Source organism: Vombatus ursinus, unplaced genomic scaffold (assembly GCF_900497805.2).
Source record: "Vombatus ursinus unplaced genomic scaffold, bare-nosed wombat genome assembly UNPS02011334.1, whole genome shotgun sequence".
Classification (NCBI taxonomy): domain Eukaryota; kingdom Metazoa; phylum Chordata; class Mammalia; order Diprotodontia; family Vombatidae; genus Vombatus; species Vombatus ursinus.
In genome coordinates this window covers 3549705-3573896 of record NW_020951112.1, presented here as the reverse complement: position 1 = coordinate 3573896, position 24192 = coordinate 3549705, and the positions used below count along the sequence as shown (strand labels likewise).

The window sequence follows — 24192 nt, the reverse complement described above, 5'->3', positions numbered from 1 at the left end:
CTGTAATTTTTTTTTTCCTGCTTCTATCAGTATTCCCAGCACGGTGCCTGGCACCTAGGAATGGCATTAATAAACGCTTCATTCATTCATTCATTCATTCGTTTGTTCATTGGACACTTCCAGTTCCGGGTCTGTGGTCTTGACCCCTCCCTCGGTCTCACTTTGGATAGGTCCCTTCCTCCTCTGGCCCTAGGATACCACCACGAAGAAAGGCGCAGAGAGAGCACTCCATACCCTGCCTTCACTTCTCTCCCCTGCAAGGACGTCCGATTTCACTCTTCCTCACTGCGCAAGCGCGGAGCCTCTGCCGGCCCTCTTCACCACGTGACGGGGGAACGCCGCAAAAAAAGGCTCCACCCAGCCGAGAGCGGCGCTGTGGAGCCGCGGATTGCTCCGTGGGGCTCTCCGCTAGGCCGAACCATAGAGTGGCCACCGGCCGGAGGACAAGAAAAGAGAGGGCCGCCTCCAGCAAAAATACGGCGCCTGCGCAGTAGTTTCCTCTGCGGGCGGAGGGATAATGGCGACACTGGTGCTCGATAATGGGGCCTACAACGCCAAGATCGGTTACAGCCACGACGGCGTCAGGTGAGCGACCGCTTCTCGGCCAGGAATGAGGAGGGGTGGGTGTCCCTGACGCCGGGGGAGTCTCGCCAGCGTCCCCGAGCCTCTCGGCTTTGGAGGGGAAGGGAGACTCCGTAGCCGATTTTGTGGCGGCTTCGGGGGGCCCGGAAGTGGGGGGGTTGTTGTGTTTGCAACCGGAAGTCCCGCCTACGCACGTGGGGGCCGGGGGCTGGGGGGGGTTCCTGGCCTGGGTGACCCACTGGGAGTGGCCTCCGAGCTTGACCACCCCAGGAGGAAACTGAGGCCGGAGATGGCAAGTCTCACCCAAGATCTCGGGAGTAGCAAACAGCCGCCTCAGGTCCCATTTATGAATTCATTTATCCAGCCTGCGATGTGGGGGGGGGAGTCGCAGAGGGGGTCCACACTGAAACGGGCCCTGCCCTCCGGGAGTCTCTTGTCCGCTTCTGCGGGGACGCACGTCTTTTGGCCGTAGCTCGTACCAGTTCTTCCGTCTCCAGACTCCTTGCCTTTGCACTGGACATTCCCCGTGCCTGGAATGCCCTCCCTCCCCGTCAGCTGCTTTCCCAGCTTCTTTTGAGGCCCAGCTCACGGTCAGCCTTCCGCTGGATGGTTTTTCGGGTGTTGCTTCCCCTTTCCCCCTTAGCCCCTTTTTGATTAAGGTTACTTTTGTAGACCTTGTGCAGTTGTTGTATCTCTGCTCCCCCCACCCCCCCATTAGGATGTGAGCTTTGTGAGCAGTATATCGTTTGTCTTTCATGTTCTTCGCTAATCACGGTGCCCGGCATAAATAAGCATTTAATAAATGCTTCTTATAGACTCCAGGTCCTCTAGTGCTTTCTCCAGGATGTCCCATGCAGCCTATAGAGTGGAAATACCTAAAGAGCACTTCTGTAGTGTCACCTGCTTTGCCATATGCAGCCCCTTAGAGCAGAGACTCTGGGAAGCTTTCATCCGACACCACAGGACCTGGGTTCTTATCCCTTCCCTGTCCCATGCATTGGATGTGACACTGAGTAGAAGCTTCATCCCAGTGGACATTAGTCTCCTCATTTGCAAACTGAGTGAGTTGAATTACACGTTCCCTAAGTCTTTTCCAGCTCTGAAGTTCATAGTTCACATACATTCTCTAGTGGCAGGTGGTAATGATTTAATTGTGAAACTGGAAAGTTTCTAAAGGAGATTTTGGTTTTTCCTGTGTGACAGGAAGGCTGTTTCCTAGTTTCTGTGGCTTCTAATCATTCATTCAGTCAAGAAGCATTTATTAAATGTCTGCTGGGTGCTAGGTGATGGGAACACAAAGGCAAAAATGAACAGCTTCTGCTGCTCAAATAGCTTATCACTTTCTATTGGATGTTATTTTTGCAAAGTGCTTTGCAAAGCACTTTACCTCACAAGGTTGTTTTGAAAATTAAACGTGTTTCTGTTAATGTGCTACATAAATAGAATTTACTAAAATTGGAAAACAACATTTTTATTATATAAATGGACAAGTTGCCTTAAAGATAGAAAATTCTGTTAGCAAAATGGTCGTCTTATCTCTCCTATTCCCTTAGAATGTAAATTCCTTTTCAGTAAGAATTGTTTCATTTTTTTGTATTCATATTCCCAGTGTCTTTCCATGCCTGGCGTGTAATACATGTATGATGAGTATGTGCTGACTGATAGACATTAAGCTTTGAATTTACGGTGATTTTTTTTTTTAAATCTTGGCAAATAGTTTAAAATTTAGAAATCCTTATGCCCCTCACACACACCCTTTCCTCTGCATTTCCATTATAGACGTTTGATCACTTGCAATGTGCAGGACACTCTAGGCATTTAAAAATACAAGCGCTCCCTGAAGAACCTAGAATCAGGAGACATATACACAAATACACATAATTCAAGGCAGGTAAGCGCTGTTGAAGTGTTGCATGCAAAATGCCATGAGAAAGCAGAGGAAAGAATAGTTGCTTTTGAGTAGGAGATCAGGAAAGCTTTGAGAAGAGACCCTGATTTCCTGTCCAGGACCCAGCCCTTTCTAAGTGTGAAAGTGAGCAAGCCCAAAGTGATGAAGGAAGGGTAATCGCTTTCCAGGTCTTGGGTAATGGCACCTGTAGTATCCTTACAGGGTTGCCATGATAATTTAGTGTAAAAATGTGGAACATTTTGCGCTTTTTAGAGTCTCTGTGGGTGAAAGAGCTGGCATTTTCGGGTGACATTGAAAGGTAAGCTGTTGGACAGGAGCATAGGCAGGAATGGGGTAGGAGGGCATTCCAGGCAGAGAAGGTGTTAGCAAAGGCACAGGTAGTTAAGGGGAGAAGTCAGAGATGAAACTGGCATGGTAAATCGTGGAAGATTTACTCTGGTCTTGAGTCTTTAACCAGAAAGTTTGGGCTTCATTCTGTTTTGTTTGTTTGTTTGTTTTTTTTGATGAGGCAGTTGGGCTTAAGTGACTTGCCTAGGGTCACACAGCTAGTAAGTATCAAGGGTCTGAGGCCAGATTTGAACTCAGGTCCTCTTGACTCTAGGGCTGGTGCTGTATGCACTATACCACCTAGCTTCCCCGGGCTTCATTCTGAAGGTGTTTTGTGAGCCATGGAAGAAGGTTTTGGATAAAAGAGGGGCTGGATCAGAGCTGTCCCCAAATGCTGGGATTTTTAGATTTGCTTTCTGGTCCATGAATGTTTCTCCCCAGCTTCTTATGTTCCTAACTAGTTTCTGGTCCAGTAAAACTTATCACAGTTCTTCAAGATACCTCATTTCTATACAGTGATAGAACGTTATACCAAAGTAGACTTTTAGGGTACATCCTTATCATCTAGCTCTTTTGGTCAGAAGTGATTGATGACAGACAGGCATTGCGCCACTAATCTGGGCTGCGTGTCTATTCCATCATGTAGACTACTGCTACATTATTCTTCAGCCATGGATCGTTTTATACACCTGCTGAAAAGCCTCGAGAATGAAGTCCTAGGTCCCTTGTGTAGTCCTTCCTAATCTGATCTCCCCCAACCTTCCTACCTTTTCCAGTGTGAATGCTTTATTCATTAGGCAGATCTTTGCTGGCGCTTCTACCACAGGTACTAAAGTCTTGGGGAAATACTGGAAAAAATGCAAACAAAGTGTTTATTATCAAAATTTTCCATTATGTGGGTGGGATGGGGAATCTTGAAATTTTCCAGGCCTTCACATCTCAAGCAATTTCTACTTTTTTTATTTTCAACAGTGTTATTCCAAACTGTCAGTTCCGGTCAAAGACAGCACGTCTCAAAACCTTTACAGCCAATCAAATAGATGAAATAAAGGACCCTTCTGGACTCTTTTACATCCTGCCTTTTCAGAAGGTAACTAAGTAATGCCTTATTGCCAGCACAATGGATATAACAGACTAGTGTACATCATTTATTTCATTGGTGTGGGAGCTCCCTTCACTGGAACAGATTTCAACCTGCTATGTCCTTCTGTCTTGATCGAGTTTTAGCATGTCTGTAAATAGTCCATGAAGCAGGAGTTCTGTACCTTCACTCATGTCCTGGACCCCTTTGGCAGTCTGCTCAAAGCTTTTGACCCTTTCTCAGGATCCTACTTTGAGATGCATAAAGCACACGGCATAGGATTACAAAGGAAAGCAATTTTAGTGAAATACATTTATCAGTTATCAGAATATTTTTATAAAAAGTATGAACCACTTGAGAATGCCTGTTATGCCATACTTTGTGTATAAGTCATGGACTGTACAGGGTAATGAACTTTAACTTGCTCATACCCACCTTGAATCTTTCCATTGTCCTTTTTGTCACCTGAAAATTTGATGCTTCTAATATTAGGATGTTTCATAATTTGAAGCTCTGTATCATGCTAAAAAATGAAGCAGCATGGGCGTAGGGGGTAGAGAACCAGCACAACCTGGGCATTAGCTTTGTGACCCTGGGTATGTCACTTAAACCTTGTAAGTGCCCCACAGCTCTCTCTGAAAAGTGCAGAACAGTTGTTGATCTGCATCAGTAAGGAGAATTTCCTCCCCAGGGATTTCCTTTCATTGAAATCACCGGTTTGGGCCACAAAGACCAGAACCATAACATTGTTAAAGAGATGAGCTTTTGTCGTAGGGAGTAGCTTAGGACGATTGAGAGCACTGCACAGTTTCCCAAATGCAGCCTTGTCCAATTTATTTCTCCTTCTCAGATCTGGGCTCTGCTTATTACTCATCTGCTGCATATGTCTAAGATATATCTGTGTGTGTGTGTGTGTGTGTGTGTGTTTGTGTGTTTGTAAATCACTGGGCTATCTGTCCAACTGCATTTCATAATCTTAATGTACATTTTTTATCTATATTGTTTTTTTCAACATAAATGGTTAAATTTTTAAAAATAATTATTGATAAATTTAAATTAAAGACAAGTTATTAATAAAATTTTATAAAAGTTGACAAGTTCTTACTAAAATCAAATGAACTTTTCTTGAAATCACATAGTATTATTAAGAATAAATGGCAGTGATGTTATGTTACCAGGTAAGCTCACTTATGTTATACATGCAGATCTCACAGTAGTAATGAATGGACTTGTTTTCATTATAAGCCAAGCATGATGAACCTATCTCATATCAGAAAATAAGCAGATAGAAAATGGTAGCTCTCTTCTCTTAAATTATTACTTACTTATTAAATTATTAAAGTATTACTTCATATCCATTTTGAGCTAATAGGGATATATCTGTAGTTTGAAATCTAACACGAAATGAGAGAAGGTAGACCAGCAAGGAAAGTCTTAGTGATTTGTAGCGACACCAGGGGATTCTGTGTGTGTGTTCCCCTCCCCTCCCAGGTCCCCTTCTCTGTCTCTTTTTCCTGAGCTGGTGCATGTTTGCATGTCGTTTGGTCCTCGTGGCTTCGTTGCAGCTTTGCTCTGTCTCAGTTTCAGTTACTCTCGTCATCTCTGTCCTTCATCTCTATGCACGTGTTCAGACCGGGGTCTCTTGGCCCGACTGCTGTCCTGAGCGTCACACTCCACCTTCTGTCGGGCTCTTCCCCCAGATGTCCATTGGCATCTCCAAAGCACGCTCAGGATAACTTTTTATTTTGCTCTTTTCTCTCCTGCTCTTCTTTCTGACATCACTTTTTCTTCCAGTGGCTCCATCTGCCTTGGCATTATTGTTGACCCTTTTCTCTGTCTTTCCATGTCCAATCATTTGCCAAGTCTCATTGATTTGACTTTGACAGCATCTTGCTTTAGACCCCTCTTCTCTGTTCTCACTGTTTTCACCCCAGAAAGGGCATTCCTCACTGCCTAACAATAGTCTCCACCAAGTCTTTCTGTGCCTCTTCTTTTCTCCCTCCCATCCATCTTTTACACCATTGCTGGCTTAATCATTTCTCATGGATGGATTGCTCCTGCTCAGAGCCTTTCAGTAGCTTCCTGTCATCGCCTTAGTAAAGACAAAATCCTTTACTGGACTTTGGGTCCCTCCACAAAGTGGCACTATTCTTTTGTTACAACATGTCCAATACTGTCTCTTCTGCACTCTCTAGTGTAGCAAAGTTAGGCTAACCGCTGTCCTCTATGTACCCCAAGGTTTTCCTGCCTCTGTTCTTTGCCTCCTAGAGGTACTACAGCTACAGCTATTGAAGACAGCATTCAAGCCCTTTTTTTTACTTCACAGTTTTGAACCCTTCCCATCCTTTAAAGCATATCTCAAATGCCACATCTCCATGCATCTTCTTGGCTCCTCTACCTAACAGGGGACTTTACCCTCTTCAACTTCATACAGCATTTTCCTCCATTTTTCATGAGAGAATTGTGTGTGATTGTATATTATACTTGCTTATGTACATTCTTACCGTCCCTACTCACCTAGTAGACTAAAAACCCCACAAGGGCAGAAACCATTTCCCCTCAACATTTTGCATGAATTCTGCACTTTGTGGTTTCTTAATAAGTGTATGTTGTATGAGTTGTTCTATTATTATTTGGACTTCTTTCCAGTTGATGTTTTAAAGATTATTCTTGAATTTCTGAATTCTTTTAGGGCTATTTGGTGAATTGGGATGTTCAGAGACAAGTTTGGGATTACCTTTTTGGGAAAGAAATGTATCAGGTAAAAGAATTATACTCTGTGTTCAGATTTGTTTCCAAGGCTTATTAATATTGAAGAACAGGTCTACATTTAAGATTTCAAGATGGTAAATATTTTTACTTTGAAAATGTTAATGTAGTTACTATTTGTGATTGTTGAAATTGAAATAGTATTGGAATAATAAATGTGCATTATTAGATATACATTTAACATATTTGCATTTAGTCTATAGATAAATTCTAGACTTTCATTTTCTAAGTGTATTTTGGTGGTGGTAGTGGTGTGGGAGTGGAGAGGTCTAGATTTGTGGTTTTATCACAATGGGAAACTCCCATTATAGAAACTCCCTACAGTCATGAAGGTCACCAACACAGGTGTAACTTAGAGTGTCTAAGAGATGTCTGGACCATGGTGAATAGAGTGCTATACTCCATGTCAGGAGCACCTGGTTTATATCCTGCCTCCTCAGGCCTGTGCTCTAATCTGTGAAGTTATGATCACTGAGAGATTATGGGAGTTAACTGTGGCCATTTAGCCAGTGTGTGTCTAAGGCAAGACTTGAACTCCTTCATGCTGACACAAAAGCTGTTAGCTTTTGTCAGCTAAACCACATGTAAGATAAATAAGATTTCTGTTTCCAGGCAAAAAAGGAAGTTGGCTACATAGGGAGATTGTAAAATTCAGAATCAGCATTTGTCAGGTTTCAGTATTATGATTATATCATATCTAAGGTACCGGATTTTAGAGTTGCAAGGTCACCTTGTCTTACTTCTGCGGGCACAATGAAGCACCCACCACATTAGTGAATGAATGAATGAATAAATTTTTTATTCAGCTTGTACATTGGGCCAAGTACTGTACCAAGAATTGGGAGTACGAGTACAAAAGATAGTGGCTCCTCTCAAAGAGCTGATGTTCATATTGGAGAGACAACACATGTGGGAGGCTTCATCTGCAAGTCATGAAAAGGTCCTGTGGTCCTTAGGGTAGGGTGGGAAAGCAAATGGTCAGGCCTCTTCGAGCCATGTGACAGTGCCCAGGACTTTGGTGGCTAGAGCTTTCTTTCCTGGGTCTGCAGTAGCTGTGGCTGCAGCCTATGCAGAAACAGTCCCTAGGTGGCATCTCCCCATGAGTTAGGATGATGGCTGTGGGCACTGGGCTGGCAGCCTGCCTCTTTGTGGGGCTCTGGGGCTCAGGGTTCTGGGCTGTCCCCATGAAGGTCTGAGGGGAGGTGGTAGCTCAGGGTAGGGGTGGGATGTCAGATGTGCGTGGCGTTTGCTACTCCCTGACTTCCCTGTGGGGCTCCCTGCTGCTCTCGTGAGGCCAGTCTGCTCGCCTGCCCACCTTTCCCATTCTTTGATGTTACATCCACTTCCCATTTTTCTTCAGTACGTGGGCTTATTCTTCAGAAGAGCTTTGTGTTCTAGGTGCTTCCTTAGTCCCTGGTCCTGAGAGTTTTGAGAAAACTGATTAAGAGAATGTTTTATGCTTCTTAAGGGTGAGCCAAGCCCGACTTGTAACTCATTCCTACATTTTTTATTCTTCTGCTTTCTTAAAAAAAAAATCCATGTGGTTACTCTTGTTAATATACTTAGGCATAGCAAGATCTCTAATAAGCAACTTGTCACTATTCTTGTTGATGTCATAAAAAGCTTTTGTATATTTTGTGTTCTTACAGGTTGATTTTGTAGACACAAACATTATAATCACAGAACCGTATTTTAACTTCACTTCAATTCAAGAGTCAATGAACGAAATCTTGTTTGAAGAATATCAGTTCCAAGCGGTGCTTAGAGTCAATGGTGAGTTGATTTGGGGATTTAATTTAGTTGGACGGCTACGGTCACAGATGGGGTGAACATAGATTTCCAGTCTTAGAATAAGAGGGAGGAAATAGCCCTTCTTGGTTGAAAGAATTAGTCATGGAATTTTAGAGGGAGAAGAAAGCAGAGTTCATCCAGTGCCCCTCGTCGTACTGGTTCCGAGTCTCTATGTAAACGTCCTGCGTCTGCTCTAGGCGTGGACGGCCTCATTGATGAGGCCTAAGTGCTTACTTCCTCCAACTCCTAGCATGGAGAGGGTGGGGGGGGGGCGAAGAATGACGGCTCTCGAGCCAAAAGACTTGCATTTGCGTGACAGCTTGTTAGCTGGGTGGCTTGGGGCGAATTACCAAACCTTCGTGAGCGTCTTCTGCCAAGTGGGGAGGATGATTTTTGCACATCTGCATTGGGAGAGATTGTGAGAAAAGCACCTTTTGGATGCTTTCTTCAGTACGTGGTCCTGAGAATTTTCAAGAAAGAGAGGGAGACCAAAATGCTTTGAGTGTCTCATCGTTACCGCCGTCATTGTTGGTGTTGTTACTGTTACTGTGATCATCCTTGGGAGTGTAGGAGGGGCACGGTGACTATGTGTCATGAGAATGACTTCCTAAAAGCACAGTCTTAGAGCCACTGGATTTTGGAGCGGGGGAGGACCTCTTCAGGAATCTTTCAGTCCCAGTCCATTTTAGAGACGAAGACAGTGAAGTCAGAAAGCTTAAGAGCCTCCTGTTGGGTCTCTGGCAGGGTCTGGGTTCGTGCATCTGGAACTGAATGGACCCTCTGTAGCCATCAAGTGCGACCTTCACTTTACAGATGGAGGCAGTGAGGCCCAGACCTGCTTGGGTTGAGCTTCAGGAGCAGGATTTAAACCCACCTTCTCTGATCAGAGCCAGGGCTCTTTGTACTCTGCCGTGCTCCCTATGGAGGTAGTGACTAGCACAGTGAGGATTTGTGCCCAAGCTATGGAATCACAGATAGTACGACTTGAGGGGGCATCTGGGACCATCAGGGCTGCCTTGTAGCTGCACAGGCATCCCCTCCACAGCATTTCTAGGAAGTGGTCATTTCTGCTTGGATGCCACCAAATGAGGGAAAGCCACCATCTCTGACAGCAGTCCTTTGCACACTTGTGCACGCGCAGGTTTGATTGTTACAAAGTTCTTCCTTACATCTGCACCCTGAGTCTGCTTTTCTGCACCTTTCATGTGTTGTTCCTACTTCTCTCTTCTGTGGAATGAGTCTTTTTCACGACAGCCCTTCAGGTACTGGAAGATGCCTGTCATGTTCCCTCTGAGTGTTCTTGGTCCCACTCTTCTCCCTCCCCTCCTTGCTCTCTGTCTATCTGTCTGTCTGTCTCTCCCTTTTTACCTCTCTTCTCTTTCTCCTTCCTTTCTTCCCTTTGTCTCCTTCCCTCTGTTTTTCTACCTCCTCCTCTCCCTCCTGTCCTTCCCCTTTCCCCTTGGTGTCTTTCTCTCCCTTTCTCCCTCCTTCTCTCCCTACCTCCCTTTGCTTATTTTTCCTTCCCTCTCTTTCTCCTTTTCTCTGTCCCCCTCCACTTTCATTTAAAGGATGTTTATAAACTTTGTACATTTTTTAACTTTAAATTTAATAACAGATAGTAGTTGTGATAGAAATAATCTTTCAATGATATTTAAAAACAATAGTTGGACACAGTGTAACTTTTTTTTTCAGATCCTGTGACAGAGGAGCACAGGCTCCCATAATTGAGAAGGGAAGCCACCCTCGGCTCACCATATTGAAGGAAGGCCACGTTAGCTTCTTTAGGGCTTTAGTGTATCTGTGAGCTCCATGATGTGGCCACTCTCTCCACTAGTGCAGATAGCTTTGCATCTATGCCCTCTCATCTTCTTGTCCTTCTGTTCCCATAAATTTACCACAGAAGGCCTGGAGCTCCTTTTTAGATCTTTTAACATTGTGTGTCTACCAGGGGCTTATCCCTTGCTCTTACTATATGACCTTTTTATGGCTGCACATCTTACATCTCTAGGATAACATCCTTTATGCCCCTTTTCTTGCATGTTTGTTTGCTGGTAACTTGTTGCATCCCACTCACATCCACTACGTGCTTCTCCATGGCCCTTTGGGTAGAGATTCTGGTATTCTGTGATTCATAGCCATATGCCGTCATGAGAAGAATATTGTTGTTAAAAGATGGGCCCTTGGCGTGATTATAAGCACTGCACCATTTTCCAAAGACAGTCTAGCCAGCTGTGCTCCTCCTGTTCAAGTCCAGGCCCAGTTCGCTGGGTGTAAAGTCCAGATGAAAGAGGAGACCTCTATAGATGGTGAAGTCCTCCACATGCCTTTGTGCATAACATTATGTTGATTGTATTGAGCCCTAGAACACTGTAGAGCCTCTGAAATGAGATCTGTTGACACTCAAAAGAGTTTGGCCTGACAGTCCACAAAGATAAAAGCAAATGATGAAGAATGCCTCTTGTCTAGATTGGGATATGCATTAGGGTGGACATCCTGTAGAATTGGTCCATAATAACCTCGCTCTTGGACAGATACTTCATATGGATAATGAACTGGCCCTGTATTCGCCAACAGGAGAAAGTTCATTTTGCCTTTACAAGTTGTTTGTCATGTATTTTTATCTTATCTACAGTCTAGGTAATCCATAAAGCAGTTAAAAACTGCAGGAAGACTTTGTGGAGATCTTCTCTACTGGTTAGTGATAATATCTTACAGATTTGTCCTTCTTGCATCTTGAGGTTTTTCAGAAACAAATATACTATCATGTTACAACTAGAGGAAAAGATGCAGTGATACTTATTTTATTTGCTTTCCTTCCCCTGTCACTTTAAAAACAATGTACTGTAGAAGATTGCTTAATATGTGGTTATTTTATTGTAGCTGGAGGCCTCAGTGCACATCGCTATTTCCGAGATAATCCATCTGAATTATGCTGTATCATTGTGGACAGTGGTTATTCTTTTACACACATAGTACCATATTGCAGAAGTAAAAAGAAAAAAGAAGCAATAATTCGGTAAGCTGCATTGCGTTTTTTGTTTTATTTTAAAAGATTTTTATATTTTATTAAACATTTTATTAAATATTTGATGTTTAATATTTATTTACTATTATTTTACTGTATCATATTTTATATAAAAATATTTGTAATTTATAAATTATCAAATTGAAAATACTGTCAGGCTTAGGCAGTGTTTTGGTTAGTTTTGCTTGTTAGAATTGCATTTTCCCCCCTTTTTAAAAAATCTTTGTTACAGGAGATGTTTTAAGGACAAGGAGGAGGGAAGGAAAGAGTCAGGAATGAAAGCAATAGTAAAAATGTAGCAGAGTTTGCGTTTTTTTTTTGTGAGTAAAAGAATTGCGGTGTTGACATAACGATGATTGCTGCAGTAAAATTTGGTTCTTGCCCTTCAGCATTAACGTTGGAGGAAAGCTTCTCACCAATCATCTGAAGGAGATCATTTCTTACCGGTAAGACTTTCTCTACGTGGTGTTTGTGGAGGCAAGTCATGGACTTTCTGCCCTCTTCTCATGGAGGCCATTCTCAGCTATGTCTACATCACCTGTCATGCGGCTTTGGATGTGTTTTAATTATTTCACTTACACAATCTGAAGTACTTGTTATCAGCTCGGATTTTGCCATTCTAATTTCTCAGTTTATTTTGAAGCCTGTGATTTCACCGTAATGAGAATCTTAATTACTAATTGAATAATATAAATATTATAGAAATACACGATGAGTAAAAGATGAACATGTACAGTTAAGTGTTGTAGACCTCAACTTTTTTGCTTTCTTGCCCTTCTAGAACATAGGAGAGAACTAGGGAGCACAGAAAAAGACTTTGGAGCAGCCAAAATACGTGGTGTGAAGTCTGTGCAATTGGCTCGTAGGCTACTGAGCTAGTATGCTTTTATTTCAGATAGAATAGTAATAGTCTGGGTTTTCTGGGTTTCCTAACCCAGAGCAGTTTGGAAGTGTCAAAATGGACAAGGAGTTTGCTCCAGGCTGGCACAGTGATAACTTTTAAAAGCTGACAGTTTACAGCAAAGGAGGAGTCAGAAAAAGTATAAAAAGCAAACCGAAGACTTCAAAAACCTAGCATTTCAGGGCCATTTAGTATAGGGGAAAAAATACTACATACTTCATTGAACCTTTGGGGCTGGGAGGGATGTGACTATATTATAGCAGAATTCAGGAATCAACATTAGTAATTATTGACCTTGAGTCATCAGCACAAAGATAAATAGTATTCAATATACTTGTTTCATAAGGTAGAGAAGTCTATAATCCAGTTTAGATTTCAATCCAAAATGATGAAAAGAAAGCTTTTTTGGTGCTCCAAAGTTAAACCCTCAACTCTGTGGAAAACTTTGCCCTGTAGAAAAACTTGTTACCCAAAGGTTTGGGATAGCTGCAATTTTTGTAAGTTGACCTTAGGTAAGAAACTTAAATTTTCTGTGCCTTGGTTTCCTCATGTGTCAATTGGGGATAACCCCTGTCTTCACTGCAGTTTTGGGGGGATCAAATGAAAGACTGGAGGGGAAGGTGTTTTAGTAAATGAAAAACAATACGAAATGCAAGATATTTATTGTTTGGTTCTTTTAGAACCAAAATGTTTGTTTTTATCAAAATATATATGGATAAGATACTCTCTGTATAGTTCTTTGTAGACTTTGTATTCTACTCATGAAGTCTTTTTGTTTTTACGTTTACTATAGAATTTAAATCAAAATGCTTTTAAAAATAAAAGGTTATTATGACCCAGATTTTAAATTTCAGATTTTTTGTATTTCATTTCTTTGCAGACAGCTACATGTCATGGATGAAACACACGTAATTAATCAGGTGAAAGAAGATGTATGCTATGTGTCTCAAGATTTTTATAAGGACATGGATATTGCAAAGTATGCATTTTGATGTCCTAATGATCAAAGTCAATTCCAGGTCATATCACACAGAGCTGAACTATTTTAAAATCTCTTTTGTTTTTCAGATTGAAAGGAGAAGAAAATACAGTTATGGTAGACTACGTTTTGCCTGATTTCAGCACAATTAAAAAGGGGTTTTGTAAGGTAATTTTGTGGAAGTCGCAGTTTTTGAGTTGAGTTAATGTTTTCATACGATTGAGTACATTTCAGGGAGAGACTGAGAGTAATCATTTTAATATAAATTTTCCCAATGAAAATATATTAATAATCTTAATCTGTTCATAAGTTTTATTGTGTTTGGAAAGCAAATCTGTAAATTATAGTTTTATACATACTTAGCTTACATATATTTGGAAATGCACTTGATTTTCATTTCATAATTTGAATCACAGAGAAGAAATTTTTATACAAACACAAAAACTGAACTACATAATAATTTTGGTTAAGATGTGGGAAAAGACTGACATATTCTCCTATAAGGATTTTTAGTTAGGATATTGTTAAAATTTAGAATTTCAGTGCTTTGTATTCAAGAGTTTGAAAATTGTACAGTTAAAAACAGTTGTCACAAATATTTCCTTGCTTTTGTGAAAACAAAAACCTTCATGTGGTCTTTATGGACTCCCTACCTAGTCTGGAGGTACTGTCTACCTCCAGAGAGAGAACTGATGAACTCTATGCAAAATGAAGTATAATTTTCTCACTTGCTCTATTTCTTTATTGCTCAAACTGTTATTTTTATCCAAATGTTCCATAACTGTATATATCACAATATTACTCCATTTAAGAGGAACATAGAAAATGAAACAACATTCCCCCATCCAAATTATGCTATTCCTAGAGAGGTCAAGTGAGACAGTACAATAGTATATGAAGTTTTTGTCTTTTTAAAATGAGTATTTAAAGTGAGATGTGTTTTAATCACATAAAAATGAGAGAATTTTGGAAAAAAAGATCTTAGAAGTAGCTGTTTTAGTTACAAAAATAATGAATATAGGTCACAATCACTGCACTGCCCTCATCAATCCAGTCCTGGTAGCATCCAATAAGAAGTGTAATCACTATAAACTGTGCTGCTGTTTTAGGAAGTAGTCAGCATCATCCATCATTTAAAACTGCTAAAATTAGTTCAGCCAGGGGGCTCTAGAGGACGTAATGCTACAGAAGGTGTCATTTTTTAGTAAACAACCTAAAGCAAGGTTCCTGTTACCTGTGATCATGGAATCCATAAAGACTGTATGAAGGTTTTTGTTTTTACAAAAGCAAGGAAATATTTGTGACAATTTATTTATTTATTTATTAGTTTTCAACATTCACTTCCATAAGACTTTGAGTTCCAAATTTTCTCCCTGTCTCTCCCAATTTGATGTAGGCTCTACCTATACATTTACACTGAACCTATATTCACATTAGTCATGTTGTAAAGAAGAAACAGAACCAATGGGAGAAACCACAAGAAAAAAGAAACAAACAAAAAAAGAAGAAAAAAGAGAGCAAGTAATATGCTTCAATCTGCATTCAGACTCCATAGTTCTTTTTCTGGATGTGAACAGCATTTTCCATCATGAGTCAAATGATCTTGATGTATGAATGAGAGACCTCTTCCCCTAAAAGAGCCTGTAAGGCAGTTTTTATTCCACTGACGTTAATGCCTTTTTTTTTTTTTTAAATAACTTACAAGGGGCAGCTAAGTGGCACAACGCATAAAGCACCAGGCCTGGAGTCAGGAGGATCTGAGTTCAAATCCAGCCTCAGACCAGACACTTGACACTTACTAGCTGTGTGACCCTGGGCAAGTCACTTAACTCCAGTTGCCTCACCCCCCCCCCCAAAAAAAAATTAACATACAATAAACAGTAGGATCTTATGTTTTCAGCATCTTTCAGTCACTTGTGAAATGATAATGTCCCTATTGCTTGGGGACAGCCTGCTTGTTCTCTTATTCAAGATGTCCTCAGTTCACGTATAGATAATTCTCATGAAAATTGTGTATAGGTGGGAGAGTAGGTATAAAGGCTTATCTTTTTATTACCAGTATTCTTTCAGTGATGTTGTATGGCTTTAAGTCGGGAAACCCCTACAGTCTCTAAAGGGTTGAACGTTTGGATCCCCCCATAGGACACTGGAGAAGTATGTAGTTAAGTGTAAGCGACACATTACAGATGGGGAACTATGTGGAATATGAGAAATGTCAGTAGAGAAATTATATGACTGGAAAAAAAGATGACCAGTCATGTAGCCAGAGCAAGAGTTCAGTGACAGAATGCGTGTTTCTTCCATTGGCACCATACAAGATGAAGAGATCTAGAGGAAGGATCCTGCCACTTCGATAGATTCATGAGTGACCTTGTACCACAGTCACCCTGAATGGGCAGGCATGCAGTCTGCACTTGTGGCGGGAGCACCTGGATTGGTGAGGTTGTAGTTGATTGAAGTTTGAAAGTACAATTTTTCTCGGAGAAATTTACATTCGTAATAGGTAATAAAACCTAAGTGGATGCTACCTTACCCAGTTAGTTAACCTTTTAGTATCTATGGATTAAAGTAGACGTTTCTTTTAGGAACTAGTTCTTGTTAAAGGCATCTGGAGACAGATTATGCTTTTAAGTTTTATGAACCGTTATATCTAATAGCATCATTGCCATTTATGTTAATAGCATTCATGTGAATTAGGTAATACAATCTCAATCTATTTTAATTCATTTTCATTTCATATTTTTTTTTAGCCAAGGGAAGAGATGGTGTTAAGTGGAAAATATAAGTCTGGGGAACAAATTCTTCGCTTGGCAAATGAGAGATTTGCTGTTCCAGAAATACTCTTTAATCCTTCTGACATAGGCATTCAAGAAATGGGAATCCCAGAAGCTATTGTCTATTCTATTCAGAATCTGCCTGAAGGTACAGTTGTAATTACACAGGTGTTCTGATGTATAGCTTTATGTTGACAGTATGAACATTTGTGTTTCCTATACGTGCCCTCGACCCACCAAATATTGAACAGTAATAGTATGGTCACATACTCTTAAGATTGGAAGGGGCTTATGAAGAGAGCATCTTGTTGGGACTTTTAACATATAATTCTAACTGATGAAAATCTGTTCTAGCTGTGAAGACAGAGAAAAAAGGAGATTGCCTAATATCCTCTGATAATTTTTCCCTGTATTAGTCCTTTGTCACTAGTTTGTTCTTAGTTTGAAGGGACCATTATGGTTGACTTGAACTTAAGATCTACACTTCAGAGTATTTCAGTGATAACTCAGATGTATTTAGCATTTCTAGTGCTTTCTTGCTAGCAGAGTGCTTTTCCAGCAATAGCTAGTAGTTTCAAACTGTGGTTAGATAGTACATGGATCCTAACCTTTGACCTTTATTTTAGTACTATTCAAGCTAGTGCAGATTAGGTTAGAAATATTTATAAGCTGTCATTTTAGTGGTTTTCATAAATATGAATAGAATGGTTTCCAACCTCTTTGGATGCATAGGTCTGTAAACTAATTGCGTTTTGAAGAGTGAAGCTTTTCAGCCATCTCCTGGGTTCTACTTGATACACTGAACTAAATGGGACTCAGGGGGCTGGCAAGCAAGTGTTCATGTTGATTCTGATTTTTCCTACTCCCAGGGAGTAGCTTAAACATGGCAGGAAAATTTGGCTTACAGAGTGTGTGTTTGATGGAAGTAAGAGATTTTTGCAGGTGGCTGAACATTGAAGGCCAAGATTAAAGTTAGCTCTTTTTGTCCTTAATTTGGTGAGAGGTCTTTGCGACAGTGGTGTGTTTGCAAGTCTCCCATCTTTCTATGTCCTGTGTTCATTCTGCTTCACATGACTTCCCCTGGGACATCTACAGTGGCTGTTACACCCGCCAGCTCTGTGGCAACTCTTTCATCATCAAACAAATGTTGGAACCTAGATCCTTTCTTAAAATATTTTTGTATTTGTGGGGTACTAATGATTGCATTAATCTTGAGTATTGCCACAGTGATCGTTATTAGCCTGACATACAGTAAAATTTGGGCAAAACTTTCAGTTTCATTCTGCCTTAACTTTAAAGATATAGTATTCTAGATGTCTAGGGAGAAGCAATGGATAATTTCTTTAGAGTTGTTATCATCCAAAAATATTGACTGCTCCTAACAAAAGTATAGTGTACAAATATGGATAACATAGAGCTATTTCCTCCCCACCCCCAAAAAGGAAATATACATGGGGTCAGTTTTATTTTTCATTCCCTATCATTGAGCAGAATCCATACAGTGTGACCAGAGAGTCCTTGGATTAGAGACAATCTTTCCCTGACCTGAAGCTAATTTTCAGGTTTATTAATGCCATTTATCTTTTTCTTCACAAGAAATGCAACCCCATTTCTTCAAGAATATTGTTTTGACTGGAGGAAACACCCTCTTTCCAGGATTCAGGGATCGGGTTTACGCAGAGGTTCGGTGTCTCACTCCGACAGATTATGATGTTTCTGTTGTGCTTCCTGAAAAGTAAGTGGGGGTTTTGTGATGTAGAAATAAAACACGGGAGTGGGACCAAGTGTGGAATTATTTTTATTGGTGGTAGTGTTTTGGGAGACATGTTTACAGTACCCTGTCCTTTTCAGAAATCAGCCACAATCCCTAACATGATTTTCATTTCTTCTTTTTTTGGGGGGGGGGCATATATTCTTCAGGATAGATCTTCATCTTCAAACTGTACTGCATTGGATATTGTATGCATTTTACAAACAGTCCATTTTTTCAGGTGTAACCTTGATTATAACACATTGGTTTTTTTCTTTTAATTTTTTTCTCAATCACATACAAAAACATCACCTGTGAAGAATATCCTATAGTATATATTATACTGTTTTTTGTCCCCAGTTTACTGAAGCTGAAAGGTTAAATGAGTAGCCCAGGTTCCTGCAGCTAAGAAGTGCTTGAGGTGAGATATGATCCTCAGTTTTCCTCTCTTCAAGTGTAGAGCCCTCTTCACTCTGCCATACTGCTTCTCTCTAGATTCTTGAAATTTTTTTTCTCAATTACATGTGAAAAAAATTCATTTTTTAAAATTTTGAGTTTCAAATTCTCTTCCTCCCTCTTCCCTTCCCTTCCTCCCCTCTTGAGAAGGCAGGCGGTATGCTGTAGTTTATACATGTGCAGCCATGCAAAACATATTTCCTTATCAGCCATATTGCAAGAAAAAAGAGACAAAAAACTCCAAGAAAAATAAAGTAAAAAAGTATGCTTTGATCTGCATTCATACTTCATCAGTTCTTTCTCTGGAAGTGGATGGCATTTTTCATCATAAGTCATTTGGAATTATTTTGGGTCATAGTATTGCTGAGAATAGCTAAGTCATTCACAGTTAACTGATCATCGTACAGTATTGCTTTTAACTGTATACAGTGTTCTGGTTCTGCTCACTTTGCTTTGTATCAGTTCATATAAGTCTTCCCAGGGTTTTCTGAAAGCATCCTGCTCGTCATTTCTTCTAGTACAATGATAATCTGTCACAATTATATACCACAACTTATTTTTTTTTTTAATAATTAATTTATCTATTTTTAGTTTTCAGCATTCACTTCTGTAAGATTTTGAGTTTGGGACAGCTAGGTGGTGCAGTGGATAGAGCAGTGGCCCTGGAGTCAGGAGGACCTGAGTTCAAATCTGGTCTCAGACCAGGTACTTGACACTTACTAGCTGTGTGACCCTGGGCAAGTCACTTAACCCCAGTTGCCTCACAAACAAACAAACAAACAAAAAAAACCCGTAAGATTTTGAGTTTTAAATTTTCCTCTCCCTTCTCCTCTCTCCTCCCCAAGATGGCATGCAATCTGATATAGGCTGTACTTATACATTCATATTAAGGATATTTTCCCCTTAGTCATGATGTAAAGAAGAGTTAGAACTGAGGGGAGGAATTATGAGAATGAAGCAATAAAACAAAACAACAAAAGAAAAGGAGAGCAAATAGTCTGCTTCCACCTGCATTCAGACTCCATAGTTCTTTTTCCGGATGTGGATAGCGTTTTCCATCAGGAGTCTTTTGGAGTAGTCTTAGATCCTTGCCTTGCTGAGGCTGTCAAAGTCAGTCATCGCACAACGTGGCTGTTACTATGTACAGTGTTCTCCTGGTGCTGCTCACTTCACTCAGTATCAGAACATACAAGTCTTTCCAGGTTTTTCTGAAGTCTACCTGCTCATTATTTCTTATAGCACAATAGTATTCCATTACATTTCCATATCACAACTTGCTCAGCCATTCCCCAGTTGATGGGCATTCCTTCAATTTCCAATTCTTGGCCACCACAAAAGGAGCTGCTATAAATATCTGTGTACATGTGGGTCGTTTTCCCATTTTTATGATCTCTTTGGGATACAACCTAGAAGTATGTCCCACACCTTACTGAGCTGTTCCCCAGTTGATTGGCATTCCTTTCATTTCCAATTCTTTGCTACCACCAAAAGAGCGGCTACAAAACTTTTGTACATATAGCTCCTTTTCCTTTTCCTTTGATCTCTTTGGGATGCATACCTAGTAATGGCATTGCTGGATCAAAGGGTATGTACAGTTTTATAGCCCTTTGGATGTAGTTCCGAATTGCTCTCCAGAATGGATGGACCAGTTCACAACTCCATCAAGTGTATTGTAATTGTGTTCATGTAGTTCTTGGGTTTGTCTTGGCAGGTAGACTCTCAAGTATTTTAGGTTGGTCTGCAGTTATGTTAAGTGGAATATCTTTTTCTAGCTCCTCCTGCTGGACTTTGTTGGTAATACAGAGAAATGCTGATGGTTTATGTGGGTTTATTTTATATTCTGCAGCTTGGCTGTTAATTATTTCAAGTAGATTTTTAGTTGGTTCTCAGGGAACACTATCTCTTAGACAGTGGAATTCAGTTTTGCTTTAAGTACTTCTATGACATGTAGTAAGAACTTTCATCAAAGTTAAACATTTAAGCAATCAACAGCTAAAGTTTGTTATATTGAGATTGTCGGGTAACAACTTATCTCCACTACAAAATGACTAGAAAAAATTCAGCTTTTTAAAAGTAGATTTATAAATAAAAGCTTGCATTTATCTCATGTTTTTATTTCTAATACTAGAATAACCAGGTGCATCTATTAATATAATTTTTTTGTTATAATTTTACTTTAAGGAAAAATAAAAACAATAACTTTTCATCCTGTCTCTTTACCACATGGATAAAATTAATGCTTTGCAGCAATTTCATCCTATCTCTTTACTTTCTGGATAAAATGGAGGTTCTGTATGAGTGGATGCAGCATGGCCCTTCCAGCTGTCAGTCGCAGATCTGGCTGTCTCCTTCTAGCCTTCCAAGCTTCCTGTGAGATCAGTGATACTGATTTTGTCATTTCTGTTTCATGGATCAGGATGCAGATACATCACATTGTATAGATCCAAACCCTTAGTATAGACATTCGTGCCCAACTAAATTATTTGACTGCACCTTGTATGTTCCTAAATACAAGTCTTGAGCATACAGGACTCAGGGGTCATAAAAAAGCCTTGAAACAGTGTTACTGAGTGCCATGGATATTTGTCAGGAAGCAGGGTTAGAGATGACATTGTTTTCTTTTTGGTTAAATTTTGAGTTAGAAGTATGAGAGAAAATAGGAACAAGGAGGGTCATTGATATGGGGTCAGAAGGGCTTTTGGAGGCCACTGAGTCCAATTCACTTTTATACAGAGGAGGGACTGAGGCCCGGCATGGGTGAGGGATCTGTCCAGGGTCATACAGAGAGAAAGCATCAGGGCTACCAGGTGGCCTCCGAGAATTGGAGGGCCGTCATCCCATTTGTGGATAGTGAAAATCAGATCTCTGAATAGGTTTTGTAAGCTCCTATTGCATTTGTTGTCTCAGACACTTGAACTTTGACTTACACTGTCAATTCAGAGTATTTGATTTATGTCTTATTACCTCAGCAAGAGTCCCTTGTTATTATGCTGATGTTTATATTATTTTTTTATTTATTGGTTAATTTTGCATGAGTTTTTCTGGGCAGAGTAAAAGCATTGCAAATCCTTCCTGACTCATGTGCTGCATTAATTTTTGGACTAGCCCAATGATTTCACTGAGAAAGGGAGCTTCCAGTAAAGAAACCCCCTCTACCTGTATAGATTGGCACCTGTTTTGCCGATGTGAGAGTCGTAGAGGTGGCAGGGGGCATGGAGAAGTTAGGGGCCTTGCCTAGGGTCACAAAGGAGGCATGAGTCTGAAGCCACACTTGAACTCGTGGCCTCCTGATGCTAAGGCCTGCTGGCTACCCTGTGGCTGCATTAGCATTCCCAGTGAAAATGAGAACTGCGGACATGAGTTGTTAGGGTGTGTGACTCGGGAGCTGATGAGCCAGAGGGATTCCCTAGTCAGTCACAGTCTTTGCCACTTCCCTGGGGCTAGTTTTTAGCCCAGGGGAGATAGGTTGATGATAGTTCTGCATCCTTGCTCCAAACCTTTATGGAGCATCCCTTGTGACTGCATCATATGCAGGCTTGGCTTAAGGAGTTAGGCAGCAGGAACTGCCTCAGCCCACAGGGGGGTTGTATGAATGAGGCCAAGTGCTTCTTGGGAGTCCCATGTAGCCTGGATGAATTAGAGGCAGGGCAGGAACCCAAGCATTCCTGACCTCTAGGTTGGCTCTCTAGCTGGGAACTTCATCTGTTTTCTGGTTTAATTTTAGTTAAATTTACTTAAAATTTAACTCAAATGTGTTGTCATTCTTATTCTTATATGAAGGATAATGTCAGCACACATAGAGGGGGACTGTCTTGGGTCTTTACAGGACCCAAAAGACAGCAGAACACTGAGATGATGCACCTTTTGTGCCTTGGCTCCCAATTGAAAACAGCCTTTCCAGGGGCGGTGAAAGGTTCAGGTATAGCTGGGGGAGATTCTGGCCCTGTAATTAGCACTTGTATTCAATCACGACTAGATAACAGCTTTCTTCCTGGCGTCTTTGTCCCTCTCAAGAGGCCAGGGCTGCAGGTACAGGGTGAAGAAGGGAAGGGATCACCATATGACTTGAGTAGCAGTGGCTTGGTTGCGATGAAGGCCCAGGCAGCCTCTGTAGGCTTGCTCTCTGAAGTGTACTTCTTGTACAAGTTTTTCAGCTTCACAGAGAAGATTTCAGTCTTCCGTCTTAGGTAGTTTGTTTACTAGTTGGACAGAGATTGCTAGTAGCTTTTGCAGCTTCATCTGGGTTCATTTATTTTTATTTTCAGCCCAATCACTTATTCGTGGGAAGGTGGAAAGCTGATATCAGAGAATGATGATTTTGAAGATATGGTGGTAACAAGAGAAGATTATGAAGAAAATGGACATTGCATATGTGAAGAGAAATTTGATATTTAAAGACCGTTCCTGAATGGATGTGTTTATGCAGTTCTTTTTAAAGAAGTTAATGAGCACTATTGTAATCTTTCATCTTGGAAAGTGTCTTGAGTTGATTGACATACTTTGTGTTAGAGCTTTGGAAAGCTTAGCTTCAGTGACTCATACCATAAATGGTAAGTACAAAGGGGCGTATGTACTTTTATTGTACACTTTTATTTAGGAGCGAGGCTTCTGTTGAGGCTTGCACTAATTTTTTTAGGGCACGTTACTTTTCATTGATGAATAAAAGACTAAATGCATTTAAAATTTTATTCTTTATAGTTACAAGAACAGATTCAGCCTTTGATAGTTCATTTTTTTGCATATATGTGATTTGAAATAAGATTTTTTTGGCTTCATTTAGTTTTCATATTCTTTTATATATTATGTATATATGATGGAAATGATAATTTAAATAGTGTTCTAATTTTTACTTAGAGCATATTTAATAAATTGCCTTTAGTGTATAGTCTTTGTTTCTGTTCACTCTTTATTATTGCTTAAATGTTTCATTTCACTTATTCCACAAAGCATTGTTATTAGTATTGCTTTTGAATGAGAAGAACTGATGTCGATTTGTCAAGGTTATGAAGAAATGTAGGAGGCTCTGCATTGTTCCAGGGCTTGATGGATCCAGCACGATGGAATTTGCAAAGAGGAGGATCTGGACCCCTGCCATCTCGTGAGTAATCTGCCTTCAGTGTAGTCTTGGCCCTGGCCGTCCTCCATGATGGTGGCAGATGCCTTTGAAGAGTACGTATTGCCCTGTTTTTATGCTTCTTGATAATTAGTAATCCGAGCGTTGTCCGACACAATTCTCTCTCATTACATCTTTTAAGGAATCCTTCCTGATTCCGACATAACGCATAGAAGACGCATGGTGAGAGGACAGTGTTGAAGACACTATTTGGCTCAAATACTCATCAGTCATTAACAAACTCTCACTGTAAAGGGATTTTGTATTCCCTACATGTTTCATCCATGAAGAGGCAGTCTCTTCTAGAACCTTTGTAAAAAGCTAGTACCTTCCCTTCTCAAACCTTCATCGCAGACAATTCTCAGTGTGCACTTACATTATTCTTGGAATTGATGGAGACGGCATAGGCTTCAGTAGATATGGATATGTCTCAAAGTTTTTAGCCTGCTTGTGAATAACATCGCGCTGACTACACCAAGTCCTAGGATGGTGCAGAGCCTCCCAAACGAGATGAGTATCACTGGAAGGAATTCAGCCTAACCCCACACAGGACGAAGCAGAGTGCCTCTTGTCCAAATGGGAAGCAGTCCAGTAGAGAAGCTATGGAATGGGTCAATCCAGACATTTATCTTAACACACATTGCAGTAACACTGGGCTGCCTTGGGGAAATTGCCCAATACTTTTCATGGGTGCAAGCTTTTCTGTGAAACAAAGGGCCAGCCTTGTGACTGTGA

The 24192-nt window shown here is 40.6% G+C and overlaps 1 protein-coding gene across 2 annotated transcripts; it reads left to right on the top strand.

Annotated features, from left to right (window-relative positions):
* The first annotated feature begins 415 nt into the window (after positions 1 to 415).
* On the top strand, positions 416 to 23093 carry ACTR6 (actin related protein 6). 2 transcript variants are annotated; one of them, XM_027855757.1, is made up of 12 exons: positions 416 to 585; positions 3791 to 3908; positions 6592 to 6660; positions 8318 to 8441; positions 11340 to 11475; positions 11874 to 11930; positions 13266 to 13364; positions 13454 to 13532; positions 16115 to 16286; positions 17735 to 17873; positions 18249 to 18309; positions 22610 to 22692. In XM_027855757.1, the coding sequence occupies exons 1-11, from the start codon at positions 518 to 520 to the stop codon at positions 18268 to 18270; spliced, it is 1083 nt and encodes a 360-aa protein (XP_027711558.1). In that variant the 5' UTR covers positions 416 to 517; the 3' UTR covers positions 18271 to 18309; positions 22610 to 22692. The 2 variants fall into 2 exon arrangements, with proteins under 2 accessions (XP_027711558.1, XP_027711557.1); XM_027855756.1 differs by lacking the exon at positions 18249 to 18309 and having other exon boundaries at positions 420 to 585; positions 22610 to 23093.
* The last annotated feature ends 1099 nt before the right edge of the window (positions 23094 to 24192 follow it).

Bases quoted from the DNA above. Each gene is read 5' to 3' on its own strand.
- ACTR6 (XM_027855756.1), top strand. From the start codon at position 518: ATGGCGACACTGGTGCTCGATAATGGGGCCTACAACGCCAAGATCGGT. The intron at 586-3,790 runs GTGAGCGACCGC...TATTTTCAACAG, and splicing joins TACAGCCACGACGGCGTCAG to TGTTATTCCAAACTGTCAGT. The intron at 3,909-6,591 runs GTAACTAAGTAA...GAATTCTTTTAG, and splicing joins ACATCCTGCCTTTTCAGAAG to GGCTATTTGGTGAATTGGGA.